Genomic DNA, 23,260 nt, shown 5'->3' on the forward strand with positions numbered 1-23,260 from the left:
GTGTAAATGGTTCCTTACAGTACATGTACAGTATATGGCAGATAGACTTTTTCAAGCCCGAGTCATAAACAGCTTAACCCATTTTGACCTGAGATCAGATTATATAAATGTCTTCTACATCCTGACAGTTTTCTGAAAAAGCTATGTTTATGTCAGTCGTTCTTCGATTTTTCAAAAAAGTGGCACGCTACGAGCTTGTAGATCTGCTATTTTTCAATAGCTAAAGCATAACATGATGCTAACACCAAAAGGGGTTCCCGCCCAAAATGGGTTAATGCGGGGACGTGCACAGACATCAAAGGGGGCTTCAGCCCCTGCCCTTTTACCCGTCTATAAAACAACTGCCCTTTCCAGACCCTGCCCCTCTAACACCCTCTGCACGTCCCTGCTCATAAAACAGCCCTAATGGCTCTTCACTTCTACATTCCCATCATTCTCCTCTAGTCCACCATTACAACCCCACTGCACCGTCGCCAGTTTGTCTAGCCTGGCACGGCCAGACTTCACCCGCCCCTATTGCATATTAGTCTAGTAGCCAAAAAGTGAACCCAGACATGTTGAGTACACCAAGGTTTTATGTTAGAAATGTTTAGTATGGGTCCCCAGCATGTAGAAACTGCCGGATGCTAACTTGCATATGTTGAGCAATTTTCATAATATGTGACCATACCATTAACAACCTATAGAAGGCAAAATATTCAACATTTCATCATGCTTTATCTAGCATGTGATGTGTCAAACTAGGGGGTTTTCATGATGCTGAATCCATTCCAAGCATTAGTTTTGCAAAAAAACACTCATTGGGCTTAAAACGGCCATGCCCACTTTATGATGACGGCATTGGCCGCTTTTACCCCAATGAGTGTTTTTACAGCTACAGTTTGTCGGCTTGGTTCATCTACAGGGTGTCCAACAGTGTAGTTTTTGGCAGCAAATTTTGATTTTAGTTTTAGTCATAGTCTCTTCAATAGCTTTCATTTAGTTCCAGTCACATTTTAGTCACCTGGAATGTTTTGGTGTTAGTCTAGTTTTAGTCGATTAAATATCATACGATTTTAGTCGACTAAATCTACGGTTGATTTAGTCGACTAAAATGTATTTTCGCGGGCCCATTTTCACTTGCTGAAAATAGCCGATCTACAAGCTCACAACGCGTCGCAGTGAGCTTGTAGATCGGCTATTTTCAGCATGCAACAAAATGAAAAATGTCCACTAGTCCCTTCCTAACATTTTCGTCTAGTTTTTATTTGTTGACGAAATTGTCAGTATATTTAGTCTTAGTTTTAGTCATCATACCTTAGTTTTCATTTAGTTTGCATGTAGTTTGTCAGTGAAAAAAAGGTAGTTGCCGAACATTTTTCGTCTTAGTTTTAGTCGACGAAAACAACACTGGTGTCCAAAGTGCGGCCCGCGGGCCAAATGCGGCGAATTATATGCGGCCCGCAGCTTCATAACCTGAATTGTATTATGAACGGTGCGCCCAACAGTACGGGATATTGTTACATTTCCGTTTGTTTTAACCTGAGTAAAATCTTTCAGTGTTCCTTGTATTTCTTTTTTTACCTTGCTCATCTGGTTACATTGGTAACCAGATGTAAGATAAGGCTGAAAAAAAAGGCTTAGTTACACTTTTTGTTTACAGCACACACACCTGACAAAAATAAATAATATTTAAATGAAATATTGATGATGATAGTTAAATAGAATCGTTTAAATCCGAATGACCCTTGTTTGGTGTTTTAATATTTTCTAATTTGGCCCCCTTTGAAAAAACGTTTGGACACGCCCTGACTACAAGCAAGGACTCTCTAATGACTCTCTGCAGAAGAGGACTGAGCTGGACAGAATGTCTGTATGGCTTGTTCCACTTTTATGTAACTAACCACTGCTGCCCTCCTTTTCATTCCAATATTTATATTCCATGCAGGAGCCAAATTTGTTGATTTCGGTCCAGTAAGCTGGATAGGAGCCCGGCCTAGTTAAGGAATGACATGAATGGCCTAGTTAAGTCAGTCAGTAGCTCCAATATTGTTTTGTGACAACAAAGTTTGTTTCAGTTTGTTTTGAATAAAAAGCCCCCTTGGCCATTGTCCAGTGCGGTGCTGCAGATTTTGTCCGTCTGGGTTTCTGGGATTGATTTGTGCATCCACGCTACTCCTTCCACCAACCTCTTCCTGCTGCCTATCGCTACACGATTATTAATATAATACACAGTATGGGATGTGTTTAAATAATATGATAATGTGTGCCGTGTAAGGTGCCATGTGTGTCGGTCCTGCCATAATAAATGCGCATATGTGATTATTTTTATGTGTACCTCCTCTGAATGTATGCGACTATGTAAGCAACTGTAACAGTCCATGTGTGACTGGGGTCAGGTGACTGGGGGTCTAGATGGAGAGCTCACATCAACTAATGCTCTGGGCTGTCCATTACCACCCTCTGCAGCACTCCGCAAATGAGAGCAGTGCAGTTCCTCCCATGCTAGGCTCAGATGCGTGCGGTGGTCAGAATGGCCTCAGTGGTGCCTGTGTAGAAGGCCCGTAGGAAGTGGAACCTGGACCTTACGCTGAAACTTCTTCAGCCGCCTGCAGTAAACCACAGTGTGCTCGTCCCCAGGGTGAGGTCCTCTGTGACGTGACGTGGACGCAGAGGCATTTGAAGTCCCCAGGGTGAGGTCCTCTGTGACGTGACGTGGACGCAGAGGCATTTGAAGTCCCCAGGGTGAGGTCCTCTGCGACGTGACGTGGACGCAGAGGCATTTGAAGTCCCCAGGGTGAGGTCCTCTGTGACGTGACGTGGACGCAGAGGCATTTGAAGTCCCCAGGGTGAGGTCCTCTGTGACGTGGACGCAGAGGCATTTGAAGCGGCTGACTCCTTGGTCTCGCCGACAGCCCATGTTCTCCATTGTGTCAGATCGTTGACCTCTCCCCTGTAGTAGTTATCAGGCCCGTCATCGTCACGTTGTTAGAGGGCAGCGGTGGCCGAACGGTTTGCGGAGCGGTCTTGTTATCGGAAAGGTCGCCAGTTCGAATCCCCGGACCGGCACGTTAAAATTACCACCGCTGAAGTGCCCTTGAGCAAGGCATTGAACCTCTACCATGAAATGTTCTATGAGCAGGGTCTGGCTGTAAACAAGCATCTCGAGCTTAGTCCATTCACCCTGGGTAATTTTGGCCAACTGAAGCAGTGCGTGACCACGAAGTCAAGCAGGGTGTACAGGGAGTAGTAGTAGTAGTAGAGGGGGGGCCCCAGGACACAGCCCTGGGGGACTTTCAATAATCACCAGGGCCGGGTGCTCCTGTACTCCTGCTTCTGTTTGACCCAGAGTGCCCCAGTGTAACTACTCTCTCCCAGGGTGGACGACGACCACCCACTCGCGTTGTTCCTGTCCCGCTCTACCTTGAACGCGGCGGCTTTGTGATGGACCTGCACGCCTCCCGCGTGCTCTACCTTGAACGCGGCGGCTTTGTGATGGACCTGCACGCCTCCCGCGGAGCAGGACCAACTGCCCTGCGCCTGCGCGGACCTCTCAGAACGGCAGCCGCTCTCAGTGTCTGCGTCGCAAGCGGCGGCGGTTTCTCTGGCCACTACGGGGGTCTGCAGGCTGCAGAGTGCATCTTTCTTGGACGTGCACAGCGGTGGGAGAGAGAGGGGCGGGGACCTGGACAGACAAGAATAGTGGATATAAAAAGTCAAGTGGCACACACACACACACACACTAGGATAGTCCCGATTGGATCGGGTGATCGGAAATCGGGGCCGATCACGTCATTTTCAAATGATCGCAATCGGATCGGGAGCCAAAAAACGTGAGCGGGACATCCCTAGTATCAATATTATATCCATATCATGATATTAGACTGGATATTGTACTATTGTGATATATGGCATAAACGTGTTGTATAAAATATAAATATCGGATCGGGAAGAATCGGTAGATGCTCTCAGACACAGACACAGACACACACACACACACACACACACACACACACACACACACACACACACACACACACACACACACACACACACACACACACACACACACACACACACACACACACACACACACACACACACACACACACACACACACACACACACACACACACACACACACACACACACACACACACACACACACACACACACACACACACACACCGCAGTATAGGGTAAATAACTCTCTTTGTGTGTGGGGGAAAAAATGGCAAACCTGTCCGTTTGTCCCAGTGCGTGTGTCTGTCTCCCTGTGTCAGTCAACACTGGTCTCAAACCTGAGAAAGGCACACAGTGCTAACAGATAAGGAAAGGTGGGAAGACTGCAAGCCGTGGTGCCTGGGCGTCCTGCATGACCTTCCATCCTTCAGCTGACGTTGGCGACTATAGTGGCTACTAGTGGTGATTTTGACAGCACATTTTGGTTTCGTTTTTTGAAGAGAATTTGTATTTACTTTTAGTCATATTTCTGTCATCTGAAATGCTTTAGTCAGTGTTTAGTGTAGTTTTAAATCTAAATCTACAGTTGATTTTGTCGACTAAATGTGTTTTGGCAGGCCTTGATGGTGTCGTAATGCCTGATTTTACACTTGGTTGCACTCTGAAAATAGCCGATCTACTAGCTTGTAGATCTGCTATTTTCAGAGAAACATACAGCTAAAATGACTTCTCTTTCAGTTTTTTTTGTCCACTAGTGCCTCCCTAACATTTTAATCTAGTTTGTATTTGTTGACAAAATTGTCAATATATTTAGTCATAGTTTTAGTCATCATGGCTTAGTTCTTATACACAGCCACTCACCTGGGAGTGTGAAGGTGCTTCTCTCCTGTCGTCCCAGAAGGAACCCCACATCTCTGCGGCTGAAGTGACGACTGTAAAGGTTGGCTCCAGCAACCAGGCCCTGTTGGCTACCAGAGGAGACCAAGAGACGAGCAGGAGACAAGGGAGAGTGATCCAAGAACACAGGGCGTAGAGGAGGGGGGTGTAGTGTAGAACAGAAAGCGAATAAAAATAATAATAATCATAATTAGCAAACAGAAGAAAATTATAAAAGTATAAAATAAGTATTTTAAAATGGTCAAAATAAAAAAAAAATATGTTGAAATGAATTGTGGAAAAGAGGAACTTGAATGGAACTTCTTCCATCGGCCTTGAAATAACGCTATACGTTTGCACAGGTTTATTGAATTTATATAATACAAACTTCTAAGTATGCCAGTCAATATGAGATTAATAAAAAAGGCAACTTCGCATATGCAATTTTGTGGGAGACGGTTTAATGCATTCTGAAAAAAAAGGCAAGCAGAGAGATAAGATCCAGCCATCGCATATTCCCGTTTGACAGGTATAACGACTAACGAGGTTTTAAAAACATCTAAAAAGGAGACGGATATGGTCTTTCCTTCTTCTCTCCCAGTCTGTCCAATGTGTCCATGTAGTCCAAATAACACAGTGGCACACCAGACTCTCTCTTTGACAGAGAAACTGGCGATCAAGCTAAGAAAGTCATTCCTTTAAAAGGAAGAGGCAACACCGGAGGTCAGAGGTCTGGTCATTGGAAGCCGAGCTGAGATCGATTAAGGGAACTATATTGAACATTGAGCAGAGGGATTCAAAAGTGAGCGTGTCGAATGTATGAAAGCGGACAAAATAATAATAAAATGAGGAAAAAGCATGACAGATGTTTTCAAACGGGATCAGACACAGCGGAGGGCATGGAGAGAGACAAGAGAAAGGAAGACACGTGTTTAGAAAGTCCACAAAGAAAGCAGGCAGTCATCTACAACAATCAGGTAGGGAAGCTGAGATGGTAACGGGTACGCCGGTCGCCCCCTTGTCCATCTCGCCCCACTACTCTACCTAGCTGTAAATTACAAACATAATTCACGTTGGTGATTATATAAAAAGGTATTATCATATTAATTCAACATTGTTAAGTTCACTCTGTATATCCACGGGCATAATAGCATGATGATGCCATTACAAAACATGGGCTACATGGAAGAAATGTGTTTAATAACACGAAATTAACTGCTAGAAGGTCCTAAATTAACTTAATTAAGCAGTCACCGACCGTCTCTGTGTCATGTTATTCTTTCTTAATTTTACAGAGTATAGAGATCGACTACTATAAAATCAAATAAATCCATATACAAGATCATTTCAGATAGGGAGGGAAATACTAAATTAACTAACAGTTTAAGTGCCAGGGACGTTAAGACGATCCCGTTTTCACTATGTACTGAGTGCCAGGGACGTTAAGACGAGCAAAAAATAAATATATAATATATATATTTTTTTTATTATTATTTGTTTGAATCCATGTTTTTGAAAATTCCTCTAATCTGGTGTACAGGTTATGACATGCACATTACATGCACAATAGAATTACATTTTCTTTCTTTTATTTATAATGGGAAAAGTGGCAGGACCAGGACCAAAACTGGTGTCCACCCCTGGCACCCAAAGACTACATTAAAACATTTCGCGGGGGCGAGTCGGCAAAGGGGCGAGTCTATTGGTATTCGCAGAGAGAGGGTGAGGGAAGCTGAGATCAGAGAGAGCAGCTGAGGGCCATCTCTTTGTACACAGTGAACAATAGCCAACTAACAAGAGGAATGTGGCAACCCACTGCCAAGCCCAGCAGACCTGGCACTCATACAGAGACTACAGTCACCTTTCTACTGCACTCTTTAGCTGCTTTACTTCCTTTTCCACTGCAAACAGGAACGCCTCAGTGAAGCATGGTTGTCATAGTGATGTCCAAAGCTTAGCGTAGGACAGAGCTAAATGCCAAAGTTAAAGATATAGATGTCTACAGACCGGTACAGTCCAACTATTTCTGATAACACCTAACACAGGTGATACAAGCATGCAATTGAAAAAAAAAGCTAAGCCCCTCCCCAAACTGCTATGGTCCAATCACAGCTAAGCATAACATGGGTTAGAGTAAAAAATAAATGGTGCATTTATATAACGCCTTTATCCAAGGTGCTTTACATAGATTGTGCATTACATTCACCCATTCACACACACATTCATACACCGATTGCGGCGGAAGCCACGCAAGGTACCAACCAGCACATCGGGAGCAATTTGGGGTTCAGTGTCTTGCCCAAGGACACTTCGACATGTAGACAGGAGGAACCGGGATTCGAACCGCCGACCCATGGATCATTGGACGACCTGCTCTACCTCTTGAGCCACAGTCGCCCCAAACCTCTCCACCAATAGTTTTCCATTGTTTTAAAAAAGAAATGTCTCACACATATTTTTCCAGTGCATATGCGGCAGGCCTCGTTGACAGATTTGGACGAGATTTTTGAAGGTCTAGTTCCAAAAATGAACCAGTATTTAATGTGTAAAATCCATGATAATTTACATTGGAATGAATGAGACCAGCTGGAAAGTGTCCAAGTGGGAGTGCTTTGCTAAAGGTGAATTGTTCAATATTGATTCATTTTAGATTTTCAACGGCGAGTTTTTTTTTTTATTGCATTTGTGAGCTTCCATGCAGTATAGGGGGAGTCAGTGACACAATTAGGTTTAGTGACGATTCTCTCTGTCTTTTTTACGATTAGTTTTGGGGCTTTTATGCCTTTATAGGACAGTAGACCGACACGCCGACACGCTGCATTTGCAGCTTAGGTGCCCAGACCGCTACACCAGTGGCCCGCCGCCTGCAGGCCAGTGACCATTCTCTCTGGCTAAACGGTAGCCTGCAGTATTTTCACCAGGGACGTGCACACACACTAAACTAGTTACTACTACTACTACCACTACTACTACTACTACTACTACTACTACTACTAGGCTTCAGCCCCTGCTTTAGTTGGCAGCGGTGGCCGAACGGTTTGCGGATCGGTCTTGATACCGGAAGGTCGCCAGTTCGTATCCCCGGACCGGCACGTTAAAATTACCACCGCTGAAGTGCCCTTGAGCAAGGCATTGAACCACTACCATGAAATGTTCTATGAGCAGGGCCTGGCTGTAAACAAGTATCTGATGCTTAGTCCAATTACCCTGGGTAAATATAGTAACTTTGCTTTGCTTTGCCCTTTTACCCGTCTGTAAAACAACTGCCCTCTCCAGACCATGAATGCAGCATTTACGGTGGTAAAAGACATGCAAATGCCTCTCCTTTCCATGCCATGCCGGAACGGAAGGCAGCATTGCGTTTATTTCCAAAGTCTCCTGAACTTGGAAAAACTCCAACATGCCTTTAACACCACGCAAGATGCACTCATCTCACTCAAACTCGTCCTGAACGCCAGTAAAACCAAATTGGTTTTCTTTACAAAAAATAAAGCTAACTTCCCAATGATCTGTAGGAAAAGGATTGTTGAAGCTATGTCAGTTCTGGACTACGGTGATGTAATTTATAGAAATGCTGCCCATACCACTCTTCTACCCCTAGATACAGTTTATCACTCAGCACTTAGGTTTATCACTGGTGAAAGCTACAGCACTCGCCATTGTACCCTCTATGACAGGGTAGGTTGGTCTTCCCTCTCCGAGAGGAGAACCAGGCACTGGCACCAGTTTATTTTTAAAGCTATTGAGGGGAAGTTACCACCCTACAGTTGGAGGCCATCGATACTGTCCTTTTCTTTTTGCTGAGGTTTGCGTGATCTGCGCAAAAGGACAGTTAACCCATTTTGGGCGGGAACCCCTTTTGGTGTTATAATTTAGCTATTGAAAAATAGCAGATCTACAAGCTCATAGCGCGCCACCGAGTGGCGCGCTACGAGCTTGTAGGTCTGCTATTTTTGAAAAATCGTGAAAATATTTATTTCAGAAAACTGGAGGATTTAGAAGGATTTTTAAAAATTTTGAGGTCAGGCCTAAATGGGTCAAATGATAAGGGACAATATCGGTGGCACCCAACTGTACATCACGTTGCTGCTAAACTGGAAAAGAAGTACTCGTCAGACCCGTTCAAGTGAATGGGCCACGAATGAAATGAAAATGAAAATCGGTACCCCAATATCATCATCATCATACTATAATTCTGACAATGTCTGAATGTCTGAATGTGTGTGTCTGTCTGTCAGAAACACCGCCGTATCTCCTCACTGCCTGCACCAATCACTCCCACTTTTCACACAGGCATTGTATAATATGGAGGTCTTAACGAAGCCCTTTTTTCGATTTTACACATTAATGACTAATAATGAATTTATTAGTGAATTAGAAATGCGAAAACGCAATACCCCCTGCGGCCACAAGGGGGGGGCAATATCTCACAACGGGTAAGGGCTAGTATGGACAATTTAATAACCTGCTTCTGAACCTCCCTACCTCAATATGTAACCGTTTTTAACTTATGTTTTGTTTCACTGTCTGTATATCATGTCTCTATGGCTGCCTTACATGTAGATTTGATTTGTGTTTTATATCTGTCTTAAATTGTTTTTATATATATATAATCTCGTCAGCATTGCAAATGAGGGGGAACCTCAATGCTCTTTTCGAGAATAAATAAAGGTTTCAATCAATCAATCAATCAACTTGAACGCAGCATTTTGCGTTGAACAAATTTGTTTAGAAATCCATGTCGTGCACCACATCTCCACTAGCTAAAGAGTGCTGAGTTGTGCCCCGAAAATAGCTGATCTACAAGCTCACAGTCACAACGCGTCGCGCTGCTACTATGAATCAAAAACATTTGAGTAGATAAACACTTCAGAGAGACACTGCCATGCACAAATCTTCCCCACTCACTCCCTGTAAATCAGTGGTTCCCAAAGTGGGGTCCGGGGACCCCTAGGGGTACTTGAGGGAGTTCCAGGGGGTCCCCAGCTAAATGATATTTTGGAACCAAATGGACCCTTATGGGTCTGTAACTCTGAGAGTGTACAAATGGAACCAAATTGGAAATGCCATTAAATGGGAGTCCGTAGACCAGGGTTCCCCAATTAATTTTCCTCGAGGGCCATATTTTGACTAGGGTACCAGGCTGGGGGCCGAGTCCGCACGCGTGAGGTCGAGGTCTTGCCCTGAAAATTCATTTTCAGGGCAGGACCCCATTTGAAAAGGATGCCCAGTTTGACATGCATAGGCTACTGACCCCCATTTAATGCCATTTATATCTGGGACCCCCCCCCCCAAAAAAAAATAAAACAAAAAAAAATAAAAAATGTTTGTTTTTTTTTAAATTCTTCCGCGGGCCGCAAGGGGGCGCTCCGCGGGCCGCAAATGGCCCGCGGGCCGCCTATTGGGGAACCCTGCCGTAGACTAATGCATGTCAAACTGGGGGTCCTTGAAATGAAAATAGTTGTAAATCACTGCTAGACATGTACAAATCTTCTCTTATGGGGGGTCCCTGGCATATCTTTTCTAATGGGGGTCCGTGGGCTAATTAGTGTCATTTTGGGGGTCCTTGACATGAAAAAGTTTGGGAACCACTGCTGTAAAAGGTCCAAGCTGTTCTTCCTCACCTGGTGCGTCTTGCCCTGCAGTTGTCGATGAGCGGGGAATGTGGGGTCTGGCCCGTGTAGCCCCCAGGGGCAGGAGCTGATGGCATGGCGGGGCGCTGGGGCTGCGGCTCCCTGCTGGGGGACGACCCCACGCTGAGGGAGCGCGAGCACTGGGAGGATGCCGACCGTTGGGGAGAGAGGGGGGGAGGCGCGGGGCGAACAAACGGCCAGGGACGGACCCTCCGCTCCTCGCGCACAACTGGGGAGAGGAGAACAAGACAACAGTCAGTGAAAGTTCAATTCAAGGGTCAAGATGTGCGACTGCATTAAGAGTTTAACAAGAGCTATAAAAAAACGGAAAAAAAGACACTGTCTATTATTATATTCAAAGACCTATTGCAGAGACACAAAACTGTCATTAACCAGGATATCATGTGTGTGACCTGTCACCTGTGTATGTGTTTAATCTCACATATAGCCTACTTACTACTAACTAGGCTAATTTCAGCATGATCAGTTTCTTGTGCACACTGACAGCAGGCCAAATTATTTTCGTTATTGACCCGTTTCCACTGTCCCATAAGTCTTTGCGTTTTGTGTGTGCAAAACTTCCTCTTCCTGTTGCTGCTGTGGCCAGTGCCAGATTTTGCAAGAATTTAAAAAATAATAATTTGGGGACCCCCTCAAAATAATTTGGTGACCCCCCCGAGGGGTCGCAACCCACGGGTTGAGAACCCCTGCCCTAGGCCAATAGCTTGAAGTTTGTTTTCCTGCACAGGTTAAAAACTACATCAGGGTAAAAACATGCGAGGCTGACCTTATAGTACATTATGATGTAAGCAATGCAGCTGCAGCTAATAAAAGCACTAATGGTGGGTGTGTTAGATTTAGGTGTGCCAATTAATGTGCAAGTATTGGTCCCTTTGTACCAAAAAGCCCTGCAGCACCGGGCCGAAAATAGCAGAGATGAAGAAGTGGGACATCTTGTCAAACTAATGATATTGCATCAGGAAAAAAAAAAGAAAACACAGCAAGGACCTTTCAACAAAGTCTGGATTGTGTAACTATTATTATTATTATAGTAGATGGGGTCATCTTAAGATCGTTTCATATAAGCATTGTGGTCCAAAAATAAACAAGCTGTCTCGGCGTTGTCGTCAGGGAGGTGTCTCTGTATGATATCGTTTGCGACAGTCAGCCACTCATACATGATACAGTCTGTTTCTAGCGAAGATGTAACTAATTCAGTAGCAGTAACAATAGCGTTTTCTCTCAGTCAGTTGATTCTTCATATCCATATGAGTGAAACGGCCGGGATGACATGTTTATTTTTCAAACAGTTCTTAAATCAGGCTAAAATCTAAAAGGCTAGAGTCTAAAATCCCCCTATGGGGATAACAATGCGAATAAAAAGTACATGAACCCGTGGATTTGCGTCCTCTACCGATATTGACGTCAGACTTCGGTGCTCTATACAGGAACGAATAGTTTTCATAATCCTCATGGGGGCCTATAACAGACGTGTTAAGGTGTCAGACTTGGATGGTTAGAGTGGCGCGATTACATACAAAGTCAATGCAAGACGAGAATTGCGCGAACGAGCGCGACCTGATGCGGCACAAACGGGACGAACCGAGGCGAATATATATTCAGGTCCAATTCCTCATGGGGCCGAGATCCCTGGTCCAATTCCTCATGGGGGCCCTGGCCCCCCGGCCCCCACAGACTCTACGTCACTGGCTCTATATGTGTGTATGTACAGTACTGTGCAGGATGTCTCACCCTCTCTCTCCATTAGCGAGTACGGTTTGATCTCTCCTTCCTGCTTTTTTGGGGGAGCCTTTCTCCACTGTGCCACTGTGGAAGGGAGGAGAGTCAGTCACCATGGAGATAAAAACCAAACATTCTAGTGGAAGGTTGGAGGATCTCACCCCTCCCCTTTACTTGCGCTCCAGCTTCTGTCAATACAATACTATTGACATAATATGATCATAAAAGCAAGTCACATAAATATTATGTCCCCAACCTCCCTCGTAAAATAACAGGTAGCAATATATGGTAGCTAGTGGTTAAGGGAAACGGTATCGTAAAACAGGATTCATTTGTTATTCCTAACATCTTGGACAGTTAAGGCCGATTTATATTATAATTGGTTGTATATATTGTATCATGCATGGAAAATAGCCAACTGGCAAGCTCACGACGAGTTGCACCATGACACGTTGTGATCTTGTACAGTAGATCTGCCATTTGTGATGCACAACACTGGCACGCAGCTAAGTATATATTAACTATAAATCAGGCTTTAGCCCCAAACGTTAACCCATAGAGCCAAGACTTTCAATGGTAACAAAAGGCACTTCCTAAAGCTGTACGGCTTCTGAATTCATGAATAGCAGAATAGCCGTTTGATAGTTCCCTTGGCTAGGGAGGGACACATATTATTCTGACATGATAAAGCCAAGCTCATTCGTCTTATTATGTTTGAGATAATCAGTGTTCTATACTTTGACTGCCATCTTAAAACTTTTCAATTCCCTTAAAGTAAGTAAGATGTAATTTAAGTGTACATTATCACTGTTACATTACACACAGAACGGGAATAACTACTACTACTACTACTACTACTACTACTAAAAATAATAAATAAATATTAAATAATAATCATGGTAGGAGGGGAAGGGTGTTTATTTTTGCTGTTGTTCTTTTGCTTTTCAGGAAATAGAGCTAATTTGGGAGTAAAGGCTTAAAACAAACATTGTACGAGTCCCCTACGCGTTACTCCCTGACTTACAGGAGCGGCTCTACAAGTGTACACAACGTTTATCGGAGAAGATACTGGATAGTCTTTTTCAGAAGCTCTGTTGACAGGGTCCAGAGCAGCCCCTGGTTTCTAAGAGATTTGGGGAAACATAGTTGTTCATGTTTAACGTATTACTTGGCAGTCTATGGTCATAGGAATACCATGTGTGAATTCTGTTTTAAAAGTAACGTTGTCTGGCTCCATTACAACAAAGCGACAAACACTTGCGAAACCTCAGAGGGACAAGTATATCAAGCAGCTTCATTCCTACTGGTGGGAGGTTTGCTTGCAGGGACGTGCAGAGAGTGTTAGAGGGGCAGGGGGCTGAAATCCCGTTAAGAGGGGCACTTTTGGACAAAAATAGCGAAAATAGCAGATCTACAAGCTCACAGCGCGTCGCAGAGAGCTTGTAGATCAGCTATTTTCGGGGCGCAACCCAGCACTCTTTAGCTAGTGGAGATGCGGTGTGTAAAGACGTGGATTTCTAAACAAATTTGTTCAACGCAAAATGCTGTGTCCGAGTTCAGGAGACTTCGGAAAAAAATGCAATTCTCCTAGAATGCTGCCTTCCGGTAAGGCATGGAAAGGAGTGGCATTTTGCACTTCTTTCACCATAGTTAAATGCTGCATTCGTGGTCTGGAGAGGGCAGTTGTTTTACAGACGGGTAAAAAGGGCAGGGGGCTGAAGCCCCCTTTGACGTCTATGTGTGCATGTCCCTGGAGGTTTGTTTGTTAGGGGGGCTATCTGAGGTAGCCATGGCAACCCGACACCTGGATCCCCGGGACGGGGTGCAATGGGTCCAGCACTGTGTTGTCACTATAGATACATGATATACAGTGACACATACAGGACCCAGCTGGGAGAGGAACAAGCGGTGATGGGGAGGCGGAGCAGGGGCTGAGGAGATTATCTCCAAATAATGACAGGAAGAATAGTGAGCAAAACAGCATGAGATAAAACAGGTGGCCCTGATATTTAAACAGAGAGAGAGAGAGAGAGAGAGAGAGAGAGACAGAGAAACCGTACAGGAAGTTGGATGCTTGGGGAGCAGGGGAGTGGCAGGGGGGGAAAGAGGGATATATCAGTAAAAGAAAGAGATTTAAAAGTCCTTACAAAAATCCGTACATTCCCTGATCCGTCAGAGGAGAGGGAGGCGAGCCTGGGAGAGTTTAGTGAAACAGAAGGCGTTTGGAACTGGAATAACAGCACAGAGCTCTTTCCACACTTAAAAGGTTTCTCTACAATGTGTGGGATCTTTGTGGTTAAAAAAAAGAAGGATCAGAATTTATTTTCCAGATTAGACACATTAACACAATTAGTTGACAAAATTGGTTCGGTGTGGTACTGGCAATAATAATCCAGTACATCTTTATCTAAAACTACATAATCATGCACAACATGGTGTTTCATAAGTGAGTCGGACAGTCTGCCAAAAAATATTCATGAGCTTCCTTTTGACAGTGAGTGAATTTTACAGTCGGATCAAAGATAAAGCAGTACGATTTGGCTTGGCATGCTGCCTCCGCCGTGAGAGAAGAACGGGAATACTGTAGCAGCTAACCACAGAGAACGAGTGAATCCCAGCAGCAGGCAATGAGGAAGTAATGTTTCTAAGTGCCACAGGCCACCCACTCCACATTGGGAATAACGTGAAGAAGGCATTAAGAGGGGAATGCACACCCACGTTCATTCTACACACCCATGGTTACCACCACAGACCTAAAAAAAAACAAAGCAAAAGCACGAGACACTGCCGAGAAGTTACCTGATCTGTTAAGGAAGAAGCCATCAAACACTACAAAGTTGTTGACCTGGAGAGAAAAGAGATGAGAGATGACCTTTATGAAAAGACAAAAAGAAAGACATCGGCTCCATCACTTGGCATCATGACAACTTTGATAAATGATCACGTCCGCAGGGGAAAGTACCATGAGAACAAAGCCATTAACCTCCAGAACCCAGAAGGACGAGTCAGGTTTTAGAGGTTATTTCACTTAGAGAGGGAACTTTAGGGACGGCCCGAGACATCCTGCAAATTGGCTACCGTACTTTCGCAATTCTTCCCATTTTGACCTGAGATCAGATTCTAAAAATGTCTTCTACATCCTGACAGTTTTCTGAAAAAGCTATGTTTCTATGTCAGTCGTTCTTCGATTTTTCAGAAATAGCAGACCTACAAGCTCTAAGAGCTTGTAGATCTGCTATTTTTCAATAGCTAAAGCAGGGGTGCCCACACTTTTTTGACTTGAGAGCTACTTTCAAAATGACCAGCTCAACATGATCTACCCACCAAAAACATAATACCATTGCTGAAAATGGCTTTGGAATAGCGGCGCTGGCATTACATTTATGCACGTGGAATGGGAAAGGGGAGAAATGAAATAGGCAGTTTTTTTTGTATTTCATTTGTAATCTGACATTTTTGCGCAGCAACACACTTGAAAACAAAGTATTGCATTGACCCTTTTTTATGTCAGTCAAACAATCAAGTAAACTTAATTCAAAAATTGTTTTTAGATTTAAATTAAATATTCTTTAGGGGCATGTCATGTGATCTACCTGCACAGCCATTGTGATCTACTGGTAGATCGCGATCTACCTTTTGGGCACCCCTGAGCTAAAGCATAACATAATGCTAACACCAAAAGGGGTTCCCGCCCCAAAATGGGTTAATGGGGCTTATCATCATCCCGACACTCAGCATGTCACACTGTAACATCTATTTAGAGCTATAGATTTTAAAACCATAGACCCATTTCCAAGTCCTGGAAGTATACTTCACAACTACTATACACTTTAAGAGTTTAAGAGTAAAGACAGTAGAATCTAAATATAGCCAGGAAGACCACTGACTGCAGTCACAACAACATGAGTAACTGTTACAAAAAAAGGGAGATGACCGCATCAGATAAAAGAACAATGGAATGCCATTTTCATGTGTCTCCCCCGAGGCCAGGTTGAGACATAGTCACATCATCTGAAAGTTCAATTCCAGGGTCAAGATGTGCGACTGCATTAAGAGTTTAACAAGAGCTATAAAAAAAACAGAAAAAATACACTATTATTATATTCTGTCAACCTGTCATTAACCAGGAGATCATGTGTGTGACCTGTCACCTGTGTATGTGTTTAATCTCACATATAGCCTACTTACTACTAACTAGGCTAATTTCAGCATGATCAGTTTCTTGTGCACACTGACAGCAGGCCAAATTATTTTCTTTATGTTACAAAAAAGGGAGATGACAGCATCAGATAAAAGAACAATAGAATGCCATTTCCATGTGTCTCCCGAGGCCAGGTTGAGACATCTGTTGTTATATATATAGTCACATAGTCACATAATATGTTGTGAAGCTTCGACGTCAGAGACTGGAAGCCCAGAGGGGTAAAATAAGGCAGCATATCGTACCTGAGGGACACTTTCTGTCAGGCAAAAATGCTTTGCCAGGAAAGACAGGAATTTCGGGGAGGGCCTGTCGTAAGCCATCAACACAGGTTGCAAATTCTTGTGCTAGATAAGGAAGAAATATCACATATAAATATATGTTACATACATACAGTAGTGTGTACATATCGTTGCTGTCAGGAGGAAACCACCCAACTCCATTTTTGAGGTTTTTGATTGTTTTGCATAAATCAGTGCTATTGGACACCCTTTACGTCTGTGTGTTGTTTCTAAAAGATTGAACCAATGGAAAGTAGTAAAAGTGCCGCTTGAAAACAAAACAAGCAGGGGCGCAGGTGGCGCAGTCGGTGCTGGGGACGCTCCTCCGCGTGCGTCATCAGGGCCCATACCCAAGGCGGGGTTGACAAAAGGGCCTTTCTGTGTGGAGTTTGCATGTTCTCCCCGTGTCCCCTAGGGTAGGTACCGTGGAAAGAGGTAGGGCCCGCCCCGCACACCATTCTTTTGGTAAAGAATTACTTTATTGAATAAACGACAACGTTTCGATCTTAGTAGTAGTAGCCTGATAGAGAGGAAAGGAACTGGTCCGAATAACGTGTTCCTTCTACGCGCTACGTCCAACCGGGGAAACTGACCCCCTGTCAGGTGAAAAGAAGCGGTTGGACTCCTCATGCAGTGAAGGAAACGTGGTCAGTCCGTTGCTCTCCCCAGGTTGGCAGAGGGAGTGTAGCGCCCAGGATTACACTAGACTAGACAATTGACACTGGGTGAAATAAAATGGGTTACAAAAATCATGGGATAAAACTAAGTAAGTAAAAACAAAACAAGCCAGGTGACTGCTTTTGCAATCAGAGCTCCGAGTCCGACACTTTGGAATGCCCTACCCGAGGAGATAAGGCTTGTTGTCGAGTCTGTGACTCTTCTTCTTAAAAGTCATCTTTATAAAGCTGCTTTCAACCCCCAGCCTTCTTAGTTTTAAATGTATTTTTTTATTTCTTGCTTCCGTTATTGTTATGCGTCGTTTTTTCTTTGTGTTGTGGAAATGTGGAGTGACACCGTTCTTGAAAGGTGCTACACAAATAAAGGTTATGTATTTGTATTATCTAAAAAAACCACTGGTACAATATCCTATATGTATAATGTATTCAGTAGAAAATATTTCTTAACAAGCTAGTCTCTAGGCTTTATGATAAAGACGTCACACAAATGGTTGCCAGGTGGAATGGCTCAGAGGAGTAATTAATACTATGACATCATCAGATGAGGGGCTAGCTTGCATTTGTAAACATGGTTCATTACAAGGTGTGTCTCCACACGCAAAAAAGATTATGTTATTATGTTAACACCACGTTGTTTTTGTCTTCAATAAGATATCGCTGCCAAGATCAACATAAAGAGCCCTCCAGGCACATTCCATGGCATGCAACGTGGTTTCTACCTACGGGTTACCCTGCCCTGGGCTAGGTGTGGCTCACCTGCAGAATGAATTCAAACAGTTCGAGCCCATAGCCGTGTCGCTGCAAGTTCTCACAGATGAAGAAATCCAGGATACACAGTGGCTCAGCCTCTATGTGCGCCCCCCGCTGGTCCTGAGGAGCAATTACAACAAAAAAAGGATTTGCATTTATTACAGGGGGTCATGAAGTGCACCCGATTCGAATGCTGGCATCAACCCATAAAATCACCAGTATGTTACTCATCAGTAAATCATGATGAATCCCATAGCATACAGTATGGTAAATGGTGCATTTATATAGCGCCTTTATCCAAGGCGCTTTACATAGATTGTGCATTACATTCACCCGTTCACACACACATTCATACACCGATGGTGGCGGAAACCATGCAAGGCACCAACCAGCACATCAGGAGCAATTGGGGGTTCAGCGTCTTGCTCAAGGACACTTCGACACTAACTCTGGGTTCGAACTGGCAACCTTGCGGTTACCATCCAGCCACTCTACCCCTGAACCACCACCGCCCAGTATGGTGTACAGTATGGGTGTACTGTATACTACCAGATGCCATGACACATGGTCTTGGAAGGGCCAATTCATACGTTGTTGTATGACCTCATCTTTAGACTAGAATGACTGAAATCAGAGTTATTTTAGTCATGCGAGTCAAGTATAAATTAGGTACACAAGTTGTTAGGAAATGCTAGCATTACCAGTCGTCTAACCACAAAGACTGAAATAGTCAACATATGGAGAGAAATGCATGGAAACTTACAAGCAGAAATAGTTTTTTGTAGCCGACCTTGAGAAATCCCACCGCAGCCCCACGTCCTCTGTGTGTGGGAGAGAAGGGGTGAGGTGTTGACTGGGTGCAGGTCAAAGGAATGAGTAAGACTAAGCTTTGAACAGCTTTCGTACGTAGTCAATGGAAAAGTGGGCGAAGCCAGTGACAACAAAGTGTCACAAATCAGTGACTCATTAACCTAGTTTTGTTTTAATTTAATCTGAACTACATCTGTGAACATGTCATGGGTTGGGTTCCATCCGTCCATGGATGGATGAAAATGAGCTCTATGCTAAATCAGACATATATTTACACCTAATCATGCATCTACAGCAGTGGTTCCCAAAGTGGGGTCTGGGGACCCCCAGGGGTCCTTGAGGGAGTTCCAGAGGGTCCCCAGCTAAATGATAGTTTGGAACCAAATTAACCCTTATGGGTCTGTAACTGTGTGTACAAATGGTCCATTTGGTTCCATTTGTACACTCACAGAGTTAAATTAACATTGATTTTACAATATAAATTGGGGGTCCCAGAGATAGTCATTAAATGGGGGTCCGTAGACTAATGCATGTCAAACTGGGGGTCCTTGAAATTAGACTGGTTGAGAATCACTGCTATAGAGCCGTAAAAACCTTCTCTTATGGGGGGTCCCTCCCTGGCATGTCTTTTCAAATGGGGGGTCCCTCCCTGGCAATTTGGGGGTCCTTGACATGAAAAAGTTTGGGAACCACTGATCTACAGTATATGCAACTCATTGTAATACAGTATCGACGCAAGCTGTAAACAAGTATGTCTGGGCTGGGTCGGTGTCTGAGTGTACACTGTACAGTAGTTACAGTATGTGACAACAGTGACATACCCGTTGCGCTCTCCATCCTTGAATAGATAGAGATGGTGCTTGTTGGACTGCAGCTTGGAGGCGGTCGTTATTGGCGCTGGCAACTGCTGGGCCTGTGGAAGGGAAGCAATTAACCACAATTAGACGTGTTATTTCAGTATGCCAGCTGCACAGCAGTAATAATACACAGCAGTCAAGCCTCCTAGACAAGAGCATGCAGTCACAGCGAGGCCTAAATGGTAAATGGTGCATTTATATAGCGCCGCCCTTTATCCAAGGCGCTTTACATAGATTGTGCATCAATTCACCCAGTCACACACACATTCATACACCGATTGCAGCGGAAACCATGCGAGCCAGGCACCAAGCAGCACATCAGGGGTTCAGAGTCTTGCTCAAGGACACTAACTCTAAAGTATAACATAACGCTTAAAACACCAAAAGGGGTTCCCGTTCAGAATGTGTTAATCGCTGACCCGTAAACACTGCGTCGAGTCAGAACCTTGTAGGGAGCCCTCCCTCACACTTCCACGCCGGCTCCGGGCTCGCCCATGCTGCTGTGTAGGCCTACTGTAGTATATTGTACACTACATGCGGCCATAAATGTTTGGAGCTCCCTGTAATAAACGAGCGGTGCACATGCAGCCATTAATGCACTTCCAAGAAGGAATGTGCATGGGGCATATATATTATATCTGGAGGGGTTAAGCTTTTCATGCACAATGTATGCAGCCAGGCCTTAAATGGAAGCATCTTCCTGCTCTTGCTCAAACAGTACATACTGTACCTAGAGGGCAAATGGTACCAATATAGTCTTCTTATCTACACTGCGTGAAAAACATTGATTGTGGGGAGCCATACTACAGACAGACCCCTACCTAGTACTTACCCTACATATGCCTATACCCAGTGTGCTACATCATATATTTATATACTATCAAAGTGCATCCTAGGTTTGAATTCATTATTCATTATGCAAGTAGAAAGACCCCCCCCCCCCCCACACACACACACACACACACACACACACACACACACACACACACACACACGAGAGAAACAGTTGCACCTTAGCTGAGGCTTTCCCAAGCTCATCAATAACAGTGGCGATTTGGACTTGCAGATCAGGCCTAAAACAAAGAGAGAGAGAGAGAGAGAGAGAGCGAGAGAGAGAGAGGTCACTTACAGTAAGGATTATGATTGATGATGACTGGGATTTAATGCATGACGTCACGTACTTAAGGGTGTGTTGAAGGGCTGTCCCACAAAATGCAACAAGCCAACAATGGTTGAATGGTTGGTTACAGTGCAACCTAAACCTACCTTCCTATGCTTTTTCGACCAGCAACCAACTCCTGGTCCAACACGGAGATTCTCTCGGAGAAAAGATGGTTTATATCAAAAGGGAATTCCATAGTGTTGACTGAATACAGCAATGAGCCAACCTCAGTAGCAGCAGAGATGCGGACGGTAGAGATCAGATCCTCCTGCAGGTGCTAGCGTGGATGATCGGCCTCGATATCTGTGCAAAAACACCCTCCAAAAGCAACCTGGAAGAAGAATACTAGTCTAAAACATTGCATTGGCTGTACAGCCTGACCCTAACTAAATGAACAGTTCAGTTGGGGATGCAGAGAGCCAGGCACTGCAGGCTAATTCCATTGTGTCACTCACTGCAGCTCCATTGTGTCTGTCTGTTGTACTTCACACACACAGCCACTACCCCGCGACGTCAACCGAAATACGTCCAAAACACGCGACGCCAAATTAATGGGTCGCATATTTTAGCCCTGTTTGAATTGGTTTTAATACTCAAATAACTAATTCGAATAACATTTCTAACGCAAAAGACTAACATTACATATATAAATGACTGTGTGTCGGCCAAGACCCTAATTTATAGGTTATTTTAGCTTTTATTTTGTTTTATTGTGCACACTTCGTTCGTGTGTTACGGTAAAGTGCATCGCAGCTGTGATTCACTGCGTTGCTAGGTAAACAGTTCCTCCCCCCTTAGCAACACACCCCAAGATAAAGATACACATTCTAAAGGTGGTTGGTTACTTACTACTAATTGAATACTCGTAGAAGATCACATGTTGCGTGTAAGCATTTCGTTGGGGCATCTTGGTCAATCTTATAGGGTCAAATGTCAACATTTTTATAGAAGCAGCAGAATATTGAAGCTCCAACTACAAGCTTGTCCACATGGTGGCGCTGCGTGCACAATTTGTCACTTTTTTGAGTTGTCAGCCATGTGACCACCATCTAAACAAACAGCAACCCATTTATTATCAGAAGTATGAATTGAACATGGTGGACCCTGCTGTAAACAAGTGTAATGCTTAATTGGGTCGTCCACTCACAGTTAACAGCCTTTGTATTGAGTTTGTGCTTGAAATGTACTGTAATTCTGCAAACTGTTAATAACATTTTCAATCAATCAATCAATCAATGTGATGAATAGTTTGATTGAGATAATTATTACATTTTTCTTTGGAAGAGCTTCTCCCTTTTATGGTCGGTCAGTGGTATTGTTACCACTAGTGTACAAGTGTCAAAACTGCTCTCAAAGGGCACCTAAGGACGGCTGCAATTCGAAACTGGCCCCCATAAAATCTGAATCGCCCCACCCACCCTCCCACCCATGTAAAATCTGAATCCCACCACCCACCCACCCACCCATGTTTCTTTTCCCTTTTTACCTCCTATGATGATTTCCTGTTTTGACTATATAGTTGTGTATATTCGTACGTCTCTAAATGTTTTGATGAATTGAAAATGGTGGGCCCTATTGTAAACAAGTGTAATGCTTTATGGTGTCGTCCACTCACAGTTAACAGTTTTTGTATTGAGTTGTACTTGAAATGTACTGTAATTAATTCTGCAAACTGTTAATCAATCAATCAATCAATCAATCAATCAATCAATCAATCAATCAATCAATCAATCAATCAAGCAATCAATCAATCAAATCTTAGGCCAGCATGTGTGTGTGTGTGTGTGTGTGTGTGTGCGTGCGTGCGTGCGTGCGTGCGTGTGTGGGGTGGGGTCGGGCAGCTTGAATGTATATTATATATAGACCAACCTGCGAGGCCTTATAGGGGTGCAACGATATAGCAACTGCATCGAAAAATTCATGTCGAATCGAAATGTCAAGAATCGAAGTATATCGAAATGTATCGTTTTGCTATGCAAATATAGTGGATTTTACCAAAGTGCGTTGTTGTTGTATTTAGCAATTTTATTAAAGTTGAAAAAAAGATGGGTTTAATTACTTTTCCATTCAATATCACTACACTTGGTCTATCGATAAATGTGTGTACGTTCTCTGTGCTCATGTCAAGGTACGAGTTTGTAGAAAAGAATACCAGCACTCACGTTGTATCGTGGAAGGATTAAAGGTATATTCAGTGATTTCACTTAAGTCAAATATCACTTATTTTTTCTTATTTTTTTTTGATAATCCTCCCTACTATAAAGTGTGCTGACCATATAAGGAGTTCCTCCCTGTCCCCAGTGAGCCCCTGGGGTCAAAAAACCCTAGTTT

General features: G+C 43.8%; 1 protein-coding gene across 3 annotated transcripts; it reads right to left on the bottom strand.

Annotated features, from left to right (window-relative positions):
* Positions 1-3,280: 3,280 nt before the first annotated feature.
* atat1 (alpha tubulin acetyltransferase 1) lies at positions 3,281-21,403 on the bottom strand. 3 transcript variants are annotated; one of them, XM_079523053.1, is made up of 13 exons: positions 21,034-21,403; positions 20,780-20,840; positions 19,732-19,823; positions 18,864-18,921; positions 18,107-18,220; positions 16,638-16,739; positions 14,991-15,036; positions 12,204-12,278; positions 10,443-10,680; positions 4,804-4,910; positions 4,220-4,280; positions 3,454-3,664; positions 3,281-3,402 (listed from the first exon to the last, which is right to left on the bottom strand). In XM_079523053.1, the coding sequence occupies exons 1-13, from the start codon at positions 21,123-21,125 to the stop codon at positions 3,283-3,285; spliced, it is 1,377 nt and encodes a 458-aa protein (XP_079379179.1). In that variant the 5' UTR covers positions 21,126-21,403; the 3' UTR covers positions 3,281-3,282. The 3 variants fall into 3 exon arrangements, with proteins under 3 accessions (XP_079379179.1, XP_079379177.1, XP_079379178.1); XM_079523051.1 differs by having other exon boundaries at positions 3,281-3,664; XM_079523052.1 differs by lacking the exon at positions 4,220-4,280 and adding an exon at positions 14,339-14,384 and having other exon boundaries at positions 3,281-3,664.
* Between the last annotated feature and the right edge of the window lie 1,857 nt (positions 21,404-23,260).

The sequence above is a fragment of the Electrona antarctica genome (assembly GCF_951216825.1).
Source record: "Electrona antarctica genome assembly, chromosome: 15".
NCBI classification, from domain to species: domain Eukaryota; kingdom Metazoa; phylum Chordata; class Actinopteri; order Myctophiformes; family Myctophidae; genus Electrona; species Electrona antarctica.

What these genes read in the sequence shown, in the direction of transcription:
- atat1 (XM_079523051.1), bottom strand. Translation starts at nt 21,125, where the DNA reads ATGGAATTCCCTTTTGATATAAACCATCTTTTCTCCGAGAGAATCTCC. An exon ending in TTGGGAAAGCCTCAGCTAAG is followed by an intron (nt 19,824 to 20,779) that starts GTGCAACTGTTT and finishes TCCCTTCCACAG; the next exon opens with GCCCAGCAGTTGCCAGCGCC. An exon ending in AAGCACCTTCACACTCCCAG is followed by an intron (nt 4,281 to 4,803) that starts GTGAGTGGCTGT and finishes TGCCTTTCTCAG; the next exon opens with GTTTGAGACCAGTGTTGACT.